At 41.5% G+C, this 16,140-nt stretch overlaps 1 protein-coding gene and 1 non-coding gene across 2 annotated transcripts; both read left to right on the forward strand.

Annotated features, from left to right (window-relative positions):
* The first annotated feature begins 3,414 nt into the window (after nucleotides 1-3,414).
* Nucleotides 3,415-4,558, forward strand: LOC115787399 (C-X-C motif chemokine 6-like). Its single transcript, XM_030740090.1, has 4 exons — nucleotides 3,415-3,566; nucleotides 3,682-3,802; nucleotides 4,050-4,127; nucleotides 4,304-4,558. Exons 1-4 carry the CDS (start codon nucleotides 3,503-3,505, stop codon nucleotides 4,356-4,358), a joined length of 318 nt encoding a protein of 105 aa, XP_030595950.1. The 5' UTR covers nucleotides 3,415-3,502; the 3' UTR covers nucleotides 4,359-4,558.
* An 11,154-nt stretch (nucleotides 4,559-15,712) lies between these two features.
* Nucleotides 15,713-15,846, forward strand: LOC115787519 (small nucleolar RNA SNORA5). The gene has a single exon (XR_004020511.1). It is a non-coding gene; the product is annotated as a small nucleolar RNA SNORA5 (small nucleolar RNA).
* The last annotated feature ends 294 nt before the right edge of the window (nucleotides 15,847-16,140 follow it).

Genomic DNA, 16,140 nt, shown 5'->3' on the forward strand with positions numbered 1-16,140 from the left:
TACTACCACGCTGAGCTGGCCCGCAGCTGCACCACGTTTTCCCTTCTTGTGCCGTAATATATGAAAGAACAAGATGTACCCAGAATAGGGAAAAGCCATTAAATATTAACAGAAAGCACATATAAAATATTCAAGCATGCCAAGAGCAGTTCACCTGCGTTGGAAGCACTGTTACTGTAGTGCTGAAAAAAGTGTGATTTCGAAATCACTACAACACGACACGCTCTTTTGTGTAGTTTTGGAGAGGTCACACTTGCTGACCAAGTGATCACCGCTGTGTAGTCAGATAGAGCAAGAAATGAAAGTCCCCATCGGAAGGGAATATCCCGGGGTCTTAAAATAGCAAACCTCCACTTTGACATTTGTTTGAATCTTTGGTTTAACATTTAAGAATCTCCAAATTTTTTTAAAGATCCACTTACACGCCACCCTCTCCGAAAAACCTTTCAATTGAATTAGCATTAAAATTCAACGTCATGATGTTTAAAGCATCGTTTCATTATTTCACCCCCAAAACAAAGTGTCAAACACAAAGTGATGTGAGTGATTTTGTTTTTAGCAGCCCATGTTTTGAATCTTTCTCTGAGCCAGCATCCCAGAGGTACAGAGATATGTCAGAAGTTGCAGTAAGTCAAACCAAAACTATGTGCATGGTTGATCATAGAGAAGAACTAAACCTTTATGCCAAATGTGTTGTTGATCTTCTCAGAGTTCATACCTTGGAGACATAAGGCTTTCATAGAGCAGACACCTTAACTTTTATTAGTACTATCAAAATTAGCCTTACCTCACTGTGTTTCTAACTACTATAGATTCCCTAATAGGCTTCATCAGAAAGCTTTTACAGGAAACTACAGGCTGACATGAATTCTTTCAGTGGCATTACTTTCTGTTTCATTTTAGCTTTGTGATTTCAACACAAGAAAATAAGAGGCTATTAAAAAGAAAAGGAAAGGTGATTCCATTTCACTTTTTTTGAGGATTAAATGAAAGGGGAAATAAAACTGAAACTCAGAAGCTTTCACTTGAAACCATGTTGTTTCAAGGCTTTGAGCTTGGTGGCTTTTCTTACCTAATCTATGCGATCTGGTGGTGTCAATATCAGACAAATGAAGAGGAAATAAAGATAGTTATTCAGATAAGACAGAGATTACAGATTTACTCACACCACAGATGCATAACTATGGCATAATACAAGCGGAAAGAAGTAAGACGAGCTCTCATGTTTTCCGTGCACTCACACCTTTCATTTGGAACTGAGCATGCTAAAGGTGTTAACCACTGATGCATATAACATCAGACCCTCAAGCTGCAAAAAATGGAAAAAAAAAAAAACACCAACCCACACTTTGTGTAAGTAGTTCAAATATCTGCCTTTTTTAGAATGTCAGTGAAAATTGTGGAAATAATCAGCCCACATTCAGCTCAGTGATTTATGTAGATGAAATAACTTCATGACCCCCAATTACCCCAACAAAGCTAGACACGAAGAAAGAAAGCAAAACAGATAAAAAATAACTAAAGTAAAAGCAGAGTGGACAAAATCAAAATCAAAAGCAGGCACGGTAAGGTACTAGGTTATCAATGCAGGCGGGTTTTTTTCTTTTAAGCAAACGTTAGGATCATATGGAAATGTAACTGAACTGTATATTTAATGGAAACATGTTGCAGAAGTAGAGATTTTTGATCATTTTCCTAAGCCATTTTTTAAAAGTCTATTAAGAATTTTATATAATAAATGCGAAATACAATTTTCCCAGCTCACAAACCCATAGGCAGTATATCAAAATAGCGATAGCTTTTATTATCCACAGATTTGAGAGCTTATTTTATGTACAACGTGTGTGTATGAGTGCTCTCAGTATCCGCTATGACACCTTTGTGTTGCAATAACTGCATCTAAATATTTCCTGTAGAAGACTTCTAACACAATCCTTCATTCAGAGGGGTCTCAGCTCTGGGAAATTTTATGGTTTGCTCACAACTGAGACCCCCAACAAATGTTATTTTCCATCATTTGTACTCTAGCTTTACGATATGGTGCATTATCCTGTTGGACGCAGCCATCAGAGGATGGGTACACAGTGGTCATAAAGGACTGGTCAGGCATGCTGTGGGGTTTAAACTAGGCTAACTTGATACTGAGGAGGCCAAAGTGTGTCAAGAAAATATCCCCCACAACATCACACCAAAACCACCAGCAGTCTGAAGCGCTGATACTCGGCAGGATGGATCCATGTTGCTTCCACCAAATTCCGACGCTACCGTCCGAATGGCACAGCAGAAACTCATCAGAGCAGGAAATGATTTCCCAATCTGCTTTTGTCCAATTTTGGTGAAGCCCCTGCAAATTGTAACCTCGGTTTCCTGTTCTCAGCTGACAGGAGTGGCACCCAGTGTGGCCTTCTACTGCTGTGGTCTGTCGTCTTTAGCGTTTGACATGTTGTGCGAAAAAACAACGGCTCTTTTGCATACCTTGGTTGTAACAAGTGGTTATTTGAGTACCTGTTGCCTTCCTATCAGTTTGATGCCGTCTAGCCCTTTTCCTCTGGCATCAACACAGCGTTTCACCCAGAGAAGTGCCGCTCTCTGAATATTTTCTCCATTCTGGACTATTTTTTTCTGTAAACGCTAGAGATGATTGTTCAGGAAAATCCCAGTAGATCAGCAGTTTCTAAAATACTCAGAGCCCATCTGACACCAACAACCATGTCATATTAAAACTCTTTTAAATCGCCTTTCTTCCCAGTTCTGATGCTCGGTTTGAATCCTGTCTACATTCCTAAATGCACTGAGTTGGTTCCATATGATTGCCTGATTAGATAACTTCTCATGAGCACATGCAAAAAAAATTTTTTAATTTTAAAAATAAAAAAAATGAAAACATGGCCCAGATGTTTTCCTTTAACTTCTCATAAGATAGAACATCAGATTTTTCATTCTGACATGACTATGTTTGGATGATTTTTTTTCCCAATCAAAATGTATTAATTATGCAAAATATAAGCGCAATAATTAATTAAAATAATAATAGCAATAACAATGACAATAATCATAATAACATTGTTTGTGTGTTCTTTGGCTGTTCACGCAAACATTCAGCAAAATTCTCAACTGTGCAAGAACTTCCTCTGCTCTAACAAGCTGCACTTTTTAATTCTTATGCAAAAAGGTTTAATGTACTTTTTGTCATATAACCTGTATGTAATGTGAAAATGCGATGCCACCCATCCAAGAGGGGTGGTATTGCATTTTGGGTACAGTGTGAAAAGGGGTTTTTTTTTCTGTTTTGTGGCATTTTCAAGTTTCACTTTCCACCCTGAAAAAAATTCCCTCTGTCACAGGAAAGATGACACATACAGCCAAAGACAGTATTTAAGCGCACGCTCGGCCTCTGCTCCTCACAGCACTCCTGTCAGCAATCAGTCTTCAGCTGTTGGTGATCTCTCTGGCTGCATTTTCATCTTCACCTCACATTTTCAGTACCACCTTGAAACCAACAATGTCCACCTTCATCAAAGTGTTTCTGCTCCTGGCTGTCATGGTCTGCATCTCCAAAGCCCAACGTAAGTTTCTTTTCTTTTCTTTTTTTTTTTCTTTGCATGGTTTAGGTTCTTGGGAATTCATGCAAACTTGAATTTGTTCATGTAAAATATTAATTTTTTTTCATTGTCTTTCTAGTCAAACAATCAGGACAGCAGTGTCTGTGTCAGCGCGTCAGGAATCGTGTTGGCCAGAAGTCCGAAATAAAGGACATTCAGATCTACCCAGCAACCATCTTCTGCAACAAAGTGGAGATTGTGTAAGTTTCTTATTTATTTTTAAAACTGTAAACATGGGATTTTTTTTTTAACATGACTTACTAAAGCTTAAATAAAGCACCGTACAATGTAACTTAGATGCATTTTACTAATAGCTTTCTAAGGTAGATCACAATCTTTGAAAAATTCTTGTAGCATCAGTCTATTTAAAGAGCTTTTTTATATGTATCTGTTTATTCTTTGTTTTTGATTTAAACTGAACTTTAAATCTGTTTTCCATTTCAACAGTGTCACCTTGAACAACAGCTATCGCTACTGCTTGAACCCTAAGTTGAAGGCTGTGCAAAAACTCCTGTCTAACGTCATGTAAGTGCACTTTACACTGATACGAGCTTTACATTCATTACAATGACTACCCAATAACAATATTATATTTGTAGTCAATCACTTCAGCTGATAGAAATAAATAAATAATATAATTCCCTTGCCCATACCATTTTTGAAGTTTCTAACGAGTGCCTTGTTTGTTTTTGTCAATTCAGGGAGAAGCAGAATGCCACTTCTGCCCCGGAGAGCCTCACCACAGCTGCCAACTGACTCTCTTTTAAGCTATTTGAATAAAAAAGAACTTCTGATGACCTCTGAACCCTCAGGAACAGCACCTTAAAGAAAAATGAAATGATTGTAACCGTTAGTCTATTTAATATTTTATGTGCACTTATACTGTATCCTGTTTTTATTCTTCTGTGTTTTGTAAATAGATATGTGTCCTAAAGATTTTTTTAATAAAATTTTTTAACCCTAACAGACTGTTCATGCCTCATGTCTTCACAATACCGTCTCGGTTCATTTTTCGCTACCAACACTGACTACAGTGGGCCAAGAATTCCTTCATAATAAGCGTCAATACAGAATGAACACATTTTTAGGTTTTACAGAGCTACTGTTCTGCCCAACGCAAAGGTTAAGAAATAGTTCATAATAATTCAGTGATAAAAAATGTCATAATTCATCTGCAGTAATTCATGTTAAAAAAGATGGTCATTTAGTTAAAAAAACTTATATAGTCAGTGTTGGTTATCTGTATTTTATCTTGAAGGTGAATTCTGAGGATTGTGCATTGTGGGTAGCGGAAGCAGAGCTTAGTGGAGGAAAAACGTTTGTAGCGAAAAACCTGCCAATCCATGCTTAAACTTCACCTCCTGTGTCCTAAATCTTTATTTGCACCTTCAAAAGCAATGGCTGTAAGTCTGATCTATGTTCTGGTTAATATTATATGGTTATAAGAGCCAATTTAGAGATCGTTTTGTGAATGTGTTGATACCAGGAATTAGCCTGATCCCAGGGGCTCATTTTGCTTTGTGCTCTGAATATTAGCATAGCAACGATGCTAATGATCTAATTAGCATATGAAAAGATTGCTAAAATGCTGTTGATCTTTAGTAACAGCCAAAGTTAATTCTTATGCATGCTTTCTGGCACTAGCAATTTTATTTGGTGCATTTATTTCACATAGCAAGAGCTGATGTATATTTTATTTTCTGTTTATTTTCTAGTTTCACTCGACCTTGTTCATTGAGCTTTCAAGCCACAATTGTAAAGAATTGTAAGCTGTCAAGAAGACTGTAATAAAGGAGCAAGACGCTCGGTTCCTGGCTCATGAATATCGAGTTTGGCTTGCTGTTGATCTGCGTTAACATACACAGTGTATCCAACACGTAGTGATAACAGTACAGTGAAAAGCCAGATCAGCAGTTGGTGGAAAATAAAACCTACACCACAGCGATGGACAACCCGCATGAGGAGAAGGCAGAAGAAATGGCTAAATCTGAAGCTAAAGCCTCATCTATAGCTAGCTCCAGATCCAAACACTCCAGCTCCAGGCACTCATCCTCCAAGTTATCCTTGAGGTCCAGCGTATTTGAAGCAGCCATCTTTGCACGGGCCTCGGCTGAAGCCACAAACGCTAAAGCCTCCTATAGTAAGAAACAATTAGAAATTAAAAAACAACAGGCAAGTCTAGAACTGGATTTAAAGATGCTGGAGATAGAGAAAAAAGCTGCAGCTGCTACAGCAAAAGCAGAGGTTCCAGAAGCTGCCGCAGCTGCTGAACAAGACAAAGGAGAAAGCGCAAAGAGTGCAGTCCCACCGCAAGTCGTCAGACAGAGAACTATGGAGTATGTGCAACACCAAACCGAGCTGAAGTCACATTCGGCTAAAGGAGAAACACCTCAGGTTGAACCGGCATCAAACGCACCATCGTTCATACCAAGGAGCTCTGGACGAACTCCCTCTCCACCAGTGTTCAAGAAAATGTATGTAAAAGAGGAAGCTTTTAACGCACCAAGAGACTGTGACAAACCAAACAGTTGCAATACTCCCCACAGCAATTACCCACCTATGGCCGACTTTGCTAAATTTCTTGCACGTAGAGAGTTAATCACAACGGGGCTTTTCAAGTTTGATGACACCCCTGAAAACTTTAGAGCATGGCAGTCATCATTCTTAAATGCAACTGGAGACATTGATCTCACATGTAGCCAGGAGTTGGATCTCCTAGTGAAGTGGCTCGGTAAAGAGTCCTCAGAGCATGTTAAAAGAATCAGAGCTGTCTATACCACTAACCCCAAGGCAGCCCTCCAGTTGTCATGGGACAGGTTAGAAGAATGTTATGCTTCACCAGAAGTAGTAGAAAATGCCTTGTTTAAAAGACTAGACAGCTTCCCTCGCCTAACGAATAGAGATAACGCAAAACTCAGGGAACTAGGAGATCTGCTCCTAGAGCTGGAGGTTGCTAAAGATGAAGCTTATCTCCCAGGCCTCGCCTACCTTGACACGCCACGTGGTGTTAAGCCCATAGTGGAAAAGCTGCCTCCAAACCTACAAGATAAATGGCTTCACACAGGCTCAAAATACAAACAAAAATATGAAGTGGCATTCCCTCCCTTCTCATATTTTGTTAAGTTTGTCCGAGAGGAGGCAAAAGCGAGAAACGACCCAAGTTTTGCAACATGCAGCAGCCAACCCTTCAACAAAAATGAGAGACCACTACTTAGACAAACTAGCTACAAATCTCCTCTAACTGTAAACAGAACAGAGGTTGCTACAACTGCTCCTGCTAGTACCAAAGAGGATGATCTAACACGTTATTGCCCAGTCCACAGGAAAACGCATCCTCTAGCCAAATGTAGAGCCTTCCGGATCAAACCACTGCAAGAAAGACGAAGTATACTTAAAGAACACAAACGGTGTTTTCGTTGTTGTTCCCCCATGCACACAATAAAAGACTGTGACATGAAAGTCAATTGTGAGGAGTGCCAAAGTGAAAAACATTGCTCTGCCATGCATCCTGATATGGTTCAGCAACCCCAGGCAGAAAACAAATCAGAACCAGAGCTTCAGCCCCAAGACAACACGCTACCCGAGGTAACGTCACGGTGCACTAAGATCTGTGGTGAAGGCTCTCCCACGTTCTTGCTCTAAGGTATGTCTAGTTTGAGTCTTCCCTAAAGGCCAACCAGAACGCGTCGTCAAAATGTATGCAATCCTTGACGATCAGAGCAATTGCTCACTGGCCCGTCCTGAATTCTTTGAGCTATTTGGAATCAAGGGAAGCCATCTGACGTACCATATGAGAACGTGCGCCGGTCTAACTCAAATGCTCGGTAGGAAAGCAGTGGGGTTCCAAATTGAACCAGTAGGTGAAGGCCCAAGTCTAGACCTCCCTCCTCTCATTGAATGTGATGAGATAGTGTTTAATAGAGATGAAATACCAACGCCTGAAGTAGCTCTTGCCCACCCTCACTTGAAACATCTGGCTCCTCTCATACCTGAGTATGATCCTGACGCCCAGATAGCGGTTTTACTGGGCAGAGACATCATACAAGTCCACAAGGCAAGAAAGCAAATAAACGGACCCCCCAGCGCTCCCTTCGCACAGCGTCTGGACCTGGGTTGGGTAATTGTAGGGGAAGTATGCCTCAACGCTCATAAGCCAACTGTCAACGTCTACAAAACGCACATACTCTCCAACGGACGTCCATCTCTCTTCACTCCTTGTTCTAACAGCATCAACGTCAAAGAAAAACCATGCTACGGCGGGGAGCACAAGAATAGCGTCTTGAAGCATAGCTCGAAACCTGATGTAGCAGAAGAAAAGCTCGGAGAGAAAGTTTTTGAGCGCACAGATGATGATAACCAGCGTGCCCTGTCTTTCGAGGATGAGACCTTTCTAAGGATAATGGAAAAGGAAGTTCACCAGGATAAGTAATTACTGGATCGCTCCTTTACCGTTCAAGTCCCCGCGCTTGCCACTCCCAAATAACCGAGACCAAGCACTGTCTAGACTCAATTCATTGAGACGCAACTTGATCAATAAACCTCAAGTGAAAGAACAGTTCTCAGAGTTTATGGACAAGCTGTTTGAGAACAATCACGCAGAGATCGCTCCACCCATTGTCGACAATACTGAGTGCTGGTACCTGCCCATTTTCGGAGTATATCATCCCCAGAAGCCCGGTCAGATACGGGTAGTTTTTGATTCCAGTGCAGGGCAATGTGGTGTGTCACTCAACTCAGTACTGTTAACGGGCCCAGATCTCAATAATACCCTCCTCGGTGTGCTGATCCGGTTTAGGAAAGAGCTAATTGCAGCTACTGCTGACATCCAGCAAATGTTTTACGGATTCCTAGTCAGACCAGACCACAGAGATTATCTGAGGTTCCTGTGGCATAAGGACAACGACTTGTCAAAAGAGGTGCAGGAGTACCGCATGCGGGTGCATGTTTTTGGCAACAGCCCGTCACCAGCGGTAGCCATCTATTGCCTACGAAGAGCCATCCGGAAAGGCGAGGCAAAGTTTGGAGCAGACACAACGCACTTTGTCGAGAGACATTTTTATGTGGACGACGGGTTGATTTCGCTTCCCACTGAGTCTGCAGCCATCGATCTGCTCAAACGCACATGTGCATCCTTAGCTGAGTCCAATCTTAAGCTCCACAAAATCGCCTCAAACAGTGTCTCAGTCATGCAAGCCTTCAATCCAGAAGATCTGGCCTCTGGCATCAAAGAATTGAGTCTCGGTGATGATGCTTTACCGGATCAGAGAAGTCTAGGGATGTGCTGGGACATAAACACTGACTCATTTACATTCAAGGTAGCTGTTAATGACAAACCCTACACCCGCCGCGGGCTCCTCTCGGTGATTAACAGTATCTTTGACCCCTTGGGACTAGCATCTCCAGTGACGATCAAAGGCAGACTTTTGTTACGCAAAATGTCAATTGGAGTTCAAGACTGGGATGCTCCTCTCCCTCAAGACAAAATGGACACATGGGAGATATGGAAAATGTCCCTCCAAGATCTGAGCAGCCTCAGAGTGCCGCGCTGCTACGTACCAGCCGCCCTTTCCAAGTCCACCTACACTGAATTGTGTGTTTTTTGTGACGCATCAAGTTGGGCTATAGCAGCAGTGGCATACTTGAAAACAGTCAATGCAGAGGGTCGATGCGAAGTTGGCTTTGTGCTCGGAAAGGCAAAACTTTCACCACAGCCAGAACCTACAATACCTCGCCTTGAACTCTGTGGGGCAGTTCTAGGAGTGGAGATGGCGGAGCTCATTCTGGAAGAACTTGATCACAAACCAAACGCTGTCAAGTTCTACTGCGACAGCAGAGTGGTTCTTGGGTATGTTTGCAATGATTCGAAACGCTTTTATGTCTACGTACATAATCGAGTTCACCGAATACGCCAGTCTACATCCCCTGAACAGTGGCATTATGTCACATCAGAGCAAAACCCAGCAGATCTAGCTACCCGGTCAGTACCAGCATCCCAGCTCATGGACACCATGTGGTTTAAGGGACCAGACTTCCTTTACAAACTACCTGAACCGGACACGCATGAATCATTCAAGTTGATCGAACCTGAAATGGACGCTGAAATCCGACAAGTTGCTACTTTCGCTACACAGGTTAAGCGGGGCAGACTCACGACAGAACGCTTCCAACGCTTCTCAAACTGGAACTCACTGGTACGCGCCATTGCCTTCTTAATTCACCAAGCTCGTTCTCACTCATCAAGCAACTTTTCCAACCATCCATGCAGAGGCTGGCATGGATGCAGAATTCCACACACTCCAGAGGAGCTGGATGCTGCCAGCAATATCATTCTCCAGTCCGTTCAGAAGGATGCCTTTCTTGATGAATATGCTGCTCTTCAAGCCAATGAAACCGTCCACAGCTCAAGCTCCATTGTGACTCTCGATCCCTATATAGATGGAGGCCTCATCAAAGTTGGGGGTCGCCTCAAACATGCTTCACTGGACACAGCATCTAAGAATCCAATCATCCTACCAGGCAACCATCACGTGTCAAAGTTGCTTGTCCTTCACTATCACGCTAAGGTTGTGCATCAAGGAAGGCAGTTCACAGAAAGTGCAGTTAGGCAAGCCGGATTGTGGATTGTAGGATGCAAAAGGCTGGTCTCATCTATTATCCACCACTGTGTAACGTGCAAGAAACTCAGAGGAAAACTAGAGACTCAAAAGATGTCAGATCTCCCGCCTGAGAGACTCAACACATGTCCTCCATTTTCGTATGTCGGGTTGGACGTGTTCGGCCCATGGTCAGTGGTCCCTCGACGCACGAGAGGTGGCGCAGCACAAAGCAAGAGGTGGGCAATACTTTTTACGTGTATGACCACAAGAGGTGTACACATTGAAGTCATTGAATCTATGGATGCTTGCAGCACCATAAATGCAATACGCAGATTCTTTGCGATACGAGGTCTGGCAAAACAAATGCGATCAGATAGGGGCACCAACTTCATCGCAGCAAGCGTGGAGCTTGGTATGACACAACCAATCAAGAACCCTCCCAACATTGTCAACTATCTCCACGCCAATGGTTGTACATGGGAGTTTAATCCTCCACATGCCTCCCACATGGGGGGTATCTGGGAAAGGATGATTGGGGTAACTCACAGAATATTGGATTCTATGCTCTTGCTCAACAAACACACCCGTTTAACACACGAAGTGCTTTGTACCCTGATGGCTGAGGTATCATCAATTATCAATGCAAGGCCCTTGGTTCCGATCTCAACAGATCCTTCCTCACCATTCCTACTGTGCCCTGCAATGATGTTGACCCAGAAGCAGCACATTCCTTCTCCACCGGGAGATTTTTGTGGAAAAGACATGTTCAAAAACCAGTGGAAACAGGTGCAGGCACTCTCCAACGAGTTCTGGAGTCGCTGGAAGAACGAATATCTCAACACCCTCCAATCAAGGCGCAAGTGGCATAGAACACACCGCAATCTTCAGCCAGGTGACATTGTGCTGTTGAAACAAAATCAAGCACCCAGAAACGAATGGACAATGGCCATCGTCACAACCACTTTTCCAAGCAGCGACGGGAAAGTCAGAAAGGTGGAAGTGAGGACATCATCCCAGGGTGTCTCAAAGACTTATTTGCGCCCCATCTCAGATGTTGTTGTGCTCTTAAAGAATGAAGAGACTGATAAAAAGTAGTGGCATCAGTAATGCCAGGCAGGGGGTGTTCTGCCTAACGCAAAGGTTAAGAAATTGTTCATAATAATTCAGTGATAAAAAATGTCATAATTCATCTGCAGTAATTCATGTTAAAAAAGATGGTCATTTAGTTAAAAAAACTTATATAGTCAGTGTTGGTTATCTGTATTTTATCTTGAAGGTGAATTCTGAGGTAGCAATGCATTGTGGGTAGCGGAAGCAGAGCTTAGTGGAGGAAAAACGTTTGTAGCGAAAAACCTGCCAATCCATGCTTAAACTTCACCTCCTGTGTCCTAAATCTTTATTTGCACCTTTGAAAGCAATGGCTGTAAGTCTGATCTATGTTCTGGTTAATATTATATGGTTATAAGAGCCGATTTAGAGATCGTTTTGTGAATGTGTTGATACCAGGAATTAGCCTGATCCCAGGGGCTCATTTTGCTTTGTGCTCTGTATATTAGCATAGCAACGATGCTAATGATCTAATTAGCATATGAAAAGATTGCTAAAATGCTGTTGATCTTTAGTAACAGCCAAAGTTAATTCTTATGCATGCTTTCTGGCACTAGCAATTTTATTTGGTGCATTTATTTCACATAGCAAGAGCTGATGTATATTTTATTTTCTGTTTATTTTCTAGTTTCACTCGACCTTGTTCACTGAGCTTTCAAGCCACAATTGTAAAGAATTGTAAGCTGTCAAGAAGACTGTAATAAAGGAGCAAGACGCTCGGTTCCTGGCTCATGAATATCGAGTTTGGCTTGCTGTTGATCTGCGTTAACATACACAGTGTATCCAACACGTAGTGATAACAGTACAGCTACCATAACTACCATCTGTAATTATGAATATTCATTCAACATTAACACTTAGAAGACAAAATAAAAAACAATTTGCTGGTCTGTGCATTCAAATCAGTGGTAGGAAACCTCGTGTGTGTGGGACTTACACATGTGACCCCACAATCACTGAAATGGCAGTTTTGATGCTTTGGTAATCTTAAAGGCAGCACGGTAGTGGGTGATTAGGATGATCCCCTCACAGCATGCAGGTTCCTGGTTTGAAACCTGGCTGCAGCCTTTCTGTGTGGATTTTCCAACATTTCTCCAAGTACTCTGACTTTCTCCCACAGTCCAAAGACATCCATAGTAGTTTAATTGCCTGTGGATGTGAGGTAGATAAGGTGCTTGAATTGTACAGAATATAAGCACTGTATGAATGTGTGGTAGTTAAAGCAATTTGATTGGTCAGTAAGATGAGAAAATAAGTATAACATTGTCAAGGTCCCCCTTCAACCCTGTCACCAATGTACCAGAAAAACCCCAGACATTTCAAGATTCCCTGAAACCAACATTTTCCCTGATTTGACCCATATTGTTATATACGGAGTATATACAGGTCAAATATGACTGAGAACAGCCTCAGTGTACAAAAATTTGTAACACCTGTGTAACAGTATGACAAAAAATATTTGTGTTTTGTGTATTTTGGGTCACTTTAGGGAAAATCATCAAATTTTTGTGGCTAAAAAAATGAATTCAGGGTTTTTTACTTGTGTTAAATATCAAAATGGGTCAAATTTGAGGATTAAAAATCGAGTACGTACTTTCTGTTTAATGCCGGTTACTGTTTATACACTACATCAATAGTGCTATCTTGTGGACCAGGACTGGTAATGCAATAAATAAATAAATCAGACTGTCTTTTGAATTCTTGCAGTAGTGGTTGAATTTTGATATATATTTGAACAGACTTTGACACAGTTTCTCAAAGCAATGACACAAACCTATGACAGGTGTCCCAACCTGGCTCCTAAGGCCATGACAAAAAGGGTGGACACGCCATTTGCCAATTTAAAATAGGTTTTATTAAACAAACTTAAACAACAGAACTAAAGGCAGATGAGGTGTGAAAATCAGTAAATCAGTGGTGTAGGATGCGCATGTGTGTAAAGATGTTTGTAAGTGATGAGACTGCAGCAAATAACAAAACCTAAAGGCAAACAAAGGTAACACAAAACATGTTGGCAGCAGGCTGGTGCAGGGCACCCAGGAGAAGTTCCTGCCTCTGATTTATACCCTGGGAACGCAGGGACCAGGTGTTCCCAGTTGGCACCGATGATTCCTGCCCACCAAAGGCCTGAAGCACCTGGAGATTGAAAACAGGCAAGGGTCGTCACACAGGAATTACATTACAGGAAAAGGCAATTAAAACCAAGGTTAAAAAGCAGAGAACAGAGAAAGAAACAAGCGGAGAACAACAGATAGTGAGCACAGGCAGCTACATTGTACCTAGCATAAAATCCTGCTATAATACATGACAAAAAGGAACAAAATCAAACAGCCAAAACTCAAACAAGAGGGTTTAGTTGCTGAATTCTACATTTAATCAAATTATGTTCCAGAAACAATAAACATTTGGACTAAATGTTCCCTCTTATTCTAAATTATATTGCTCTGACACGAGCATTTCCTGAAATGAATGCATGCAGAAAATGAGCAAGTCAGATTCTAAGGCTAGTAAGAGTCAGAGTAACCAAAAAAAAAAACAAAAAAAACAATCACGTCCAAAATGACCAACTCAGGATCATATGTGATAAAGAAAGCATTCCAAAACATCTTCAGATTCTTCAGAGTACTCAACATCCTTTACACGACTGCTCACAGCAAACTCACTTTAAAAGCTGGACGGCATCAGCTTCTTTGGGACTGCAGTTGTGCAGACGTCCAACAGCAAAAGTGCTGCCAACTGAGTCTCGGCACCAAACTGACAAAGGAATGAGTCCAAGTCCTGTTTCTCAGGGTTTGCTGTGGTGATGTGTTTTTTCAGTCTAAGACTAAGACATAAACAAGTAACAGAGAGGTGAAAAGTCTAAAGGTCAAAGGCAATGGCCTTCTGGTTACAGGTGTTTTCCGCAGGAACGACAGAATGTTAAAGGAAAAAGATTTAGAGAAGCGAGTGTTTGAGGTCTCTCAGTTTTGTTCATCAGTGTCACGATCCCGGGTTTTATCTTTGTATAGTTTAGAATTCTTGTTTCTCTTTAGATGCTTGTGTTTGGTTGCTTCACAATTTCTTCTGGTTCTTGCTGTATTTTAGTTATATATCAATAACTGTATTATAATAAATGTTAGTAGGTTTTTGATTTGTATTTATTCCTTAGCACTGTAAGCTTTCAGTTCTGCTTATATTTTACTTCTACTTTGTATTTATGGTGTTTGATTTGTCCCTTCAGTACTCTGCTCTCTCTCTCTTCCTCATGTGTCCTCTTCCCATGTTACGCTTATTCACATGTTTCACTTATTCTTTTTCATTTCCTGTTTCATTTTTTGTAATCGTTAGTTTTACTTCACCTCCTGTGTCATTACCATTGTCTTCACCTGTGCGATGACCCTTACCTGTGTCTCATTACCAATCCCCTGATTTACCTCCTGTGTGTATAAATAGTCCTGCCTTCCCCTCAGTCTTTGTCTCACTGTCTGTGTAGTTTCCCTTTTAGGTTTTGAATTCTGTTTTTCTCTTCTGGAACTCATTTCTTCCTCTTCCTGATTCCTGCATTTGGATCCCTTTCCTGCAATCACAATTTCAGTGTCAGCTGCGACCCCTTTGTGTTGCAATAGCTGTGACGAAATGTTTCCCGTAAATGTCCAACAGTCCAACACGCTGGCTCAGGAGAGTTGTAACCCAATCCCCCATTCAGAATAGCTTCAGCTCTGGGATATGTGTGGGTTTGTGCACATGCTTCCACACTTTCAAGCAGATTGCCAAGCATTAAATATAAGAAGGAGTTACACTCTGGCATCAAACAGTACAACTGACACCAAAGTTGCAAGCAGACTCTGGGGTTACAGGGTCCAGTGAGCGGCCATCAAGTGTCCCCACCTATCACTGACAGGGGTGGCTGATCTTTGTAGAGTCCTATAGGCTGTTATCCTCCACACCCACACATTTGCATATGCTGTCCCTTAACCCAACAGTGACCTTAACTGTCTCAGCTACATGTCAAACCCCAGCTTTTTACCACAACTAGACATCAATCTAACTTTAGCTTTGAAACCAAGTTTTAACCAGCAGTTCCTTTTAAATAGAAGGTCGAAATGTTCTCGGGCCCATACTGCTTATATAACAGACAACAGGCATCCAGGCTTTGCATATAACCTCTAATCTTCACCATTATTGCAACTCAAAACCTAACTCTTATATAATTAAGCTAAAGTTTAAAAAAAAAAAAAAAAAAAAAAAAAAAAAGATTTAAACCGAAATGTATTTATTTATTTTAATAAGGACTGGAGATGGCGCATTCATTGCAAATTCACGTCTGCCATCAAGCTTGCCCTATTCCCCGCCCATCTCAATAATGCTCTGAGGATTGTTATAAAGTGATAAAATATGCGTCTTATAACAGAAACAATCTTTATCTATTGCACCTTAGTTAAGTTGCAGCCGGTCCCTCCGCGGCTCCGGCTGCTGCCAGAGAGGTGCGTTTACTGCTGCCTGGTCATCTGGACTCTGTTTGCATGTCCAAAAGTCATGGATAAACTAGCCGGCGAACAAACAAACAACATTCACTTGTTCATTATGCCAAATCGGTGCGGCAGTGGGAAATAAATCACTGCAGCTGTGGAATAATTTCAGCAGGACAGGGAGAGAAATATTGACGGGTAAGCTAAGTGTTACTGTACATGGCATTTACGATAAGCGATAATGCAAATGCTGGATAACCTAAAATATAGTCCTATATGGTGAAGTCCTAAAGACGAGCTAAATATATAGACTAAATTAGAAATGTAAACTTAACGACTCAGATAATTCAGATCACATCGCTTTAAAGTGGTTTATATAGGCTCCTC

The sequence above is a fragment of the Archocentrus centrarchus genome, chromosome 10, assembly GCF_007364275.1.
Source record: "Archocentrus centrarchus isolate MPI-CPG fArcCen1 chromosome 10, fArcCen1, whole genome shotgun sequence".
In the NCBI taxonomy this organism is placed as follows: Eukaryota; Metazoa; Chordata; class Actinopteri; order Cichliformes; family Cichlidae; genus Archocentrus; species Archocentrus centrarchus.

Excerpts from the sequence above, each read along its gene's own strand:
- LOC115787399 (XM_030740090.1), top strand. The coding sequence starts at position 3,503 with ATGTCCACCTTCATCAAAGTGTTTCTGCTCCTGGCTGTCATGGTCTGC. Across the intron at positions 3,567-3,681 it reads CTGCATCTCCAAAGCCCAAC|TCAAACAATCAGGACAGCAG; the intron begins GTAAGTTTCTTT and ends TTGTCTTTCTAG. Across the intron at positions 4,128-4,303 it reads AAACTCCTGTCTAACGTCAT|GGAGAAGCAGAATGCCACTT; the intron begins GTAAGTGCACTT and ends TTGTCAATTCAG.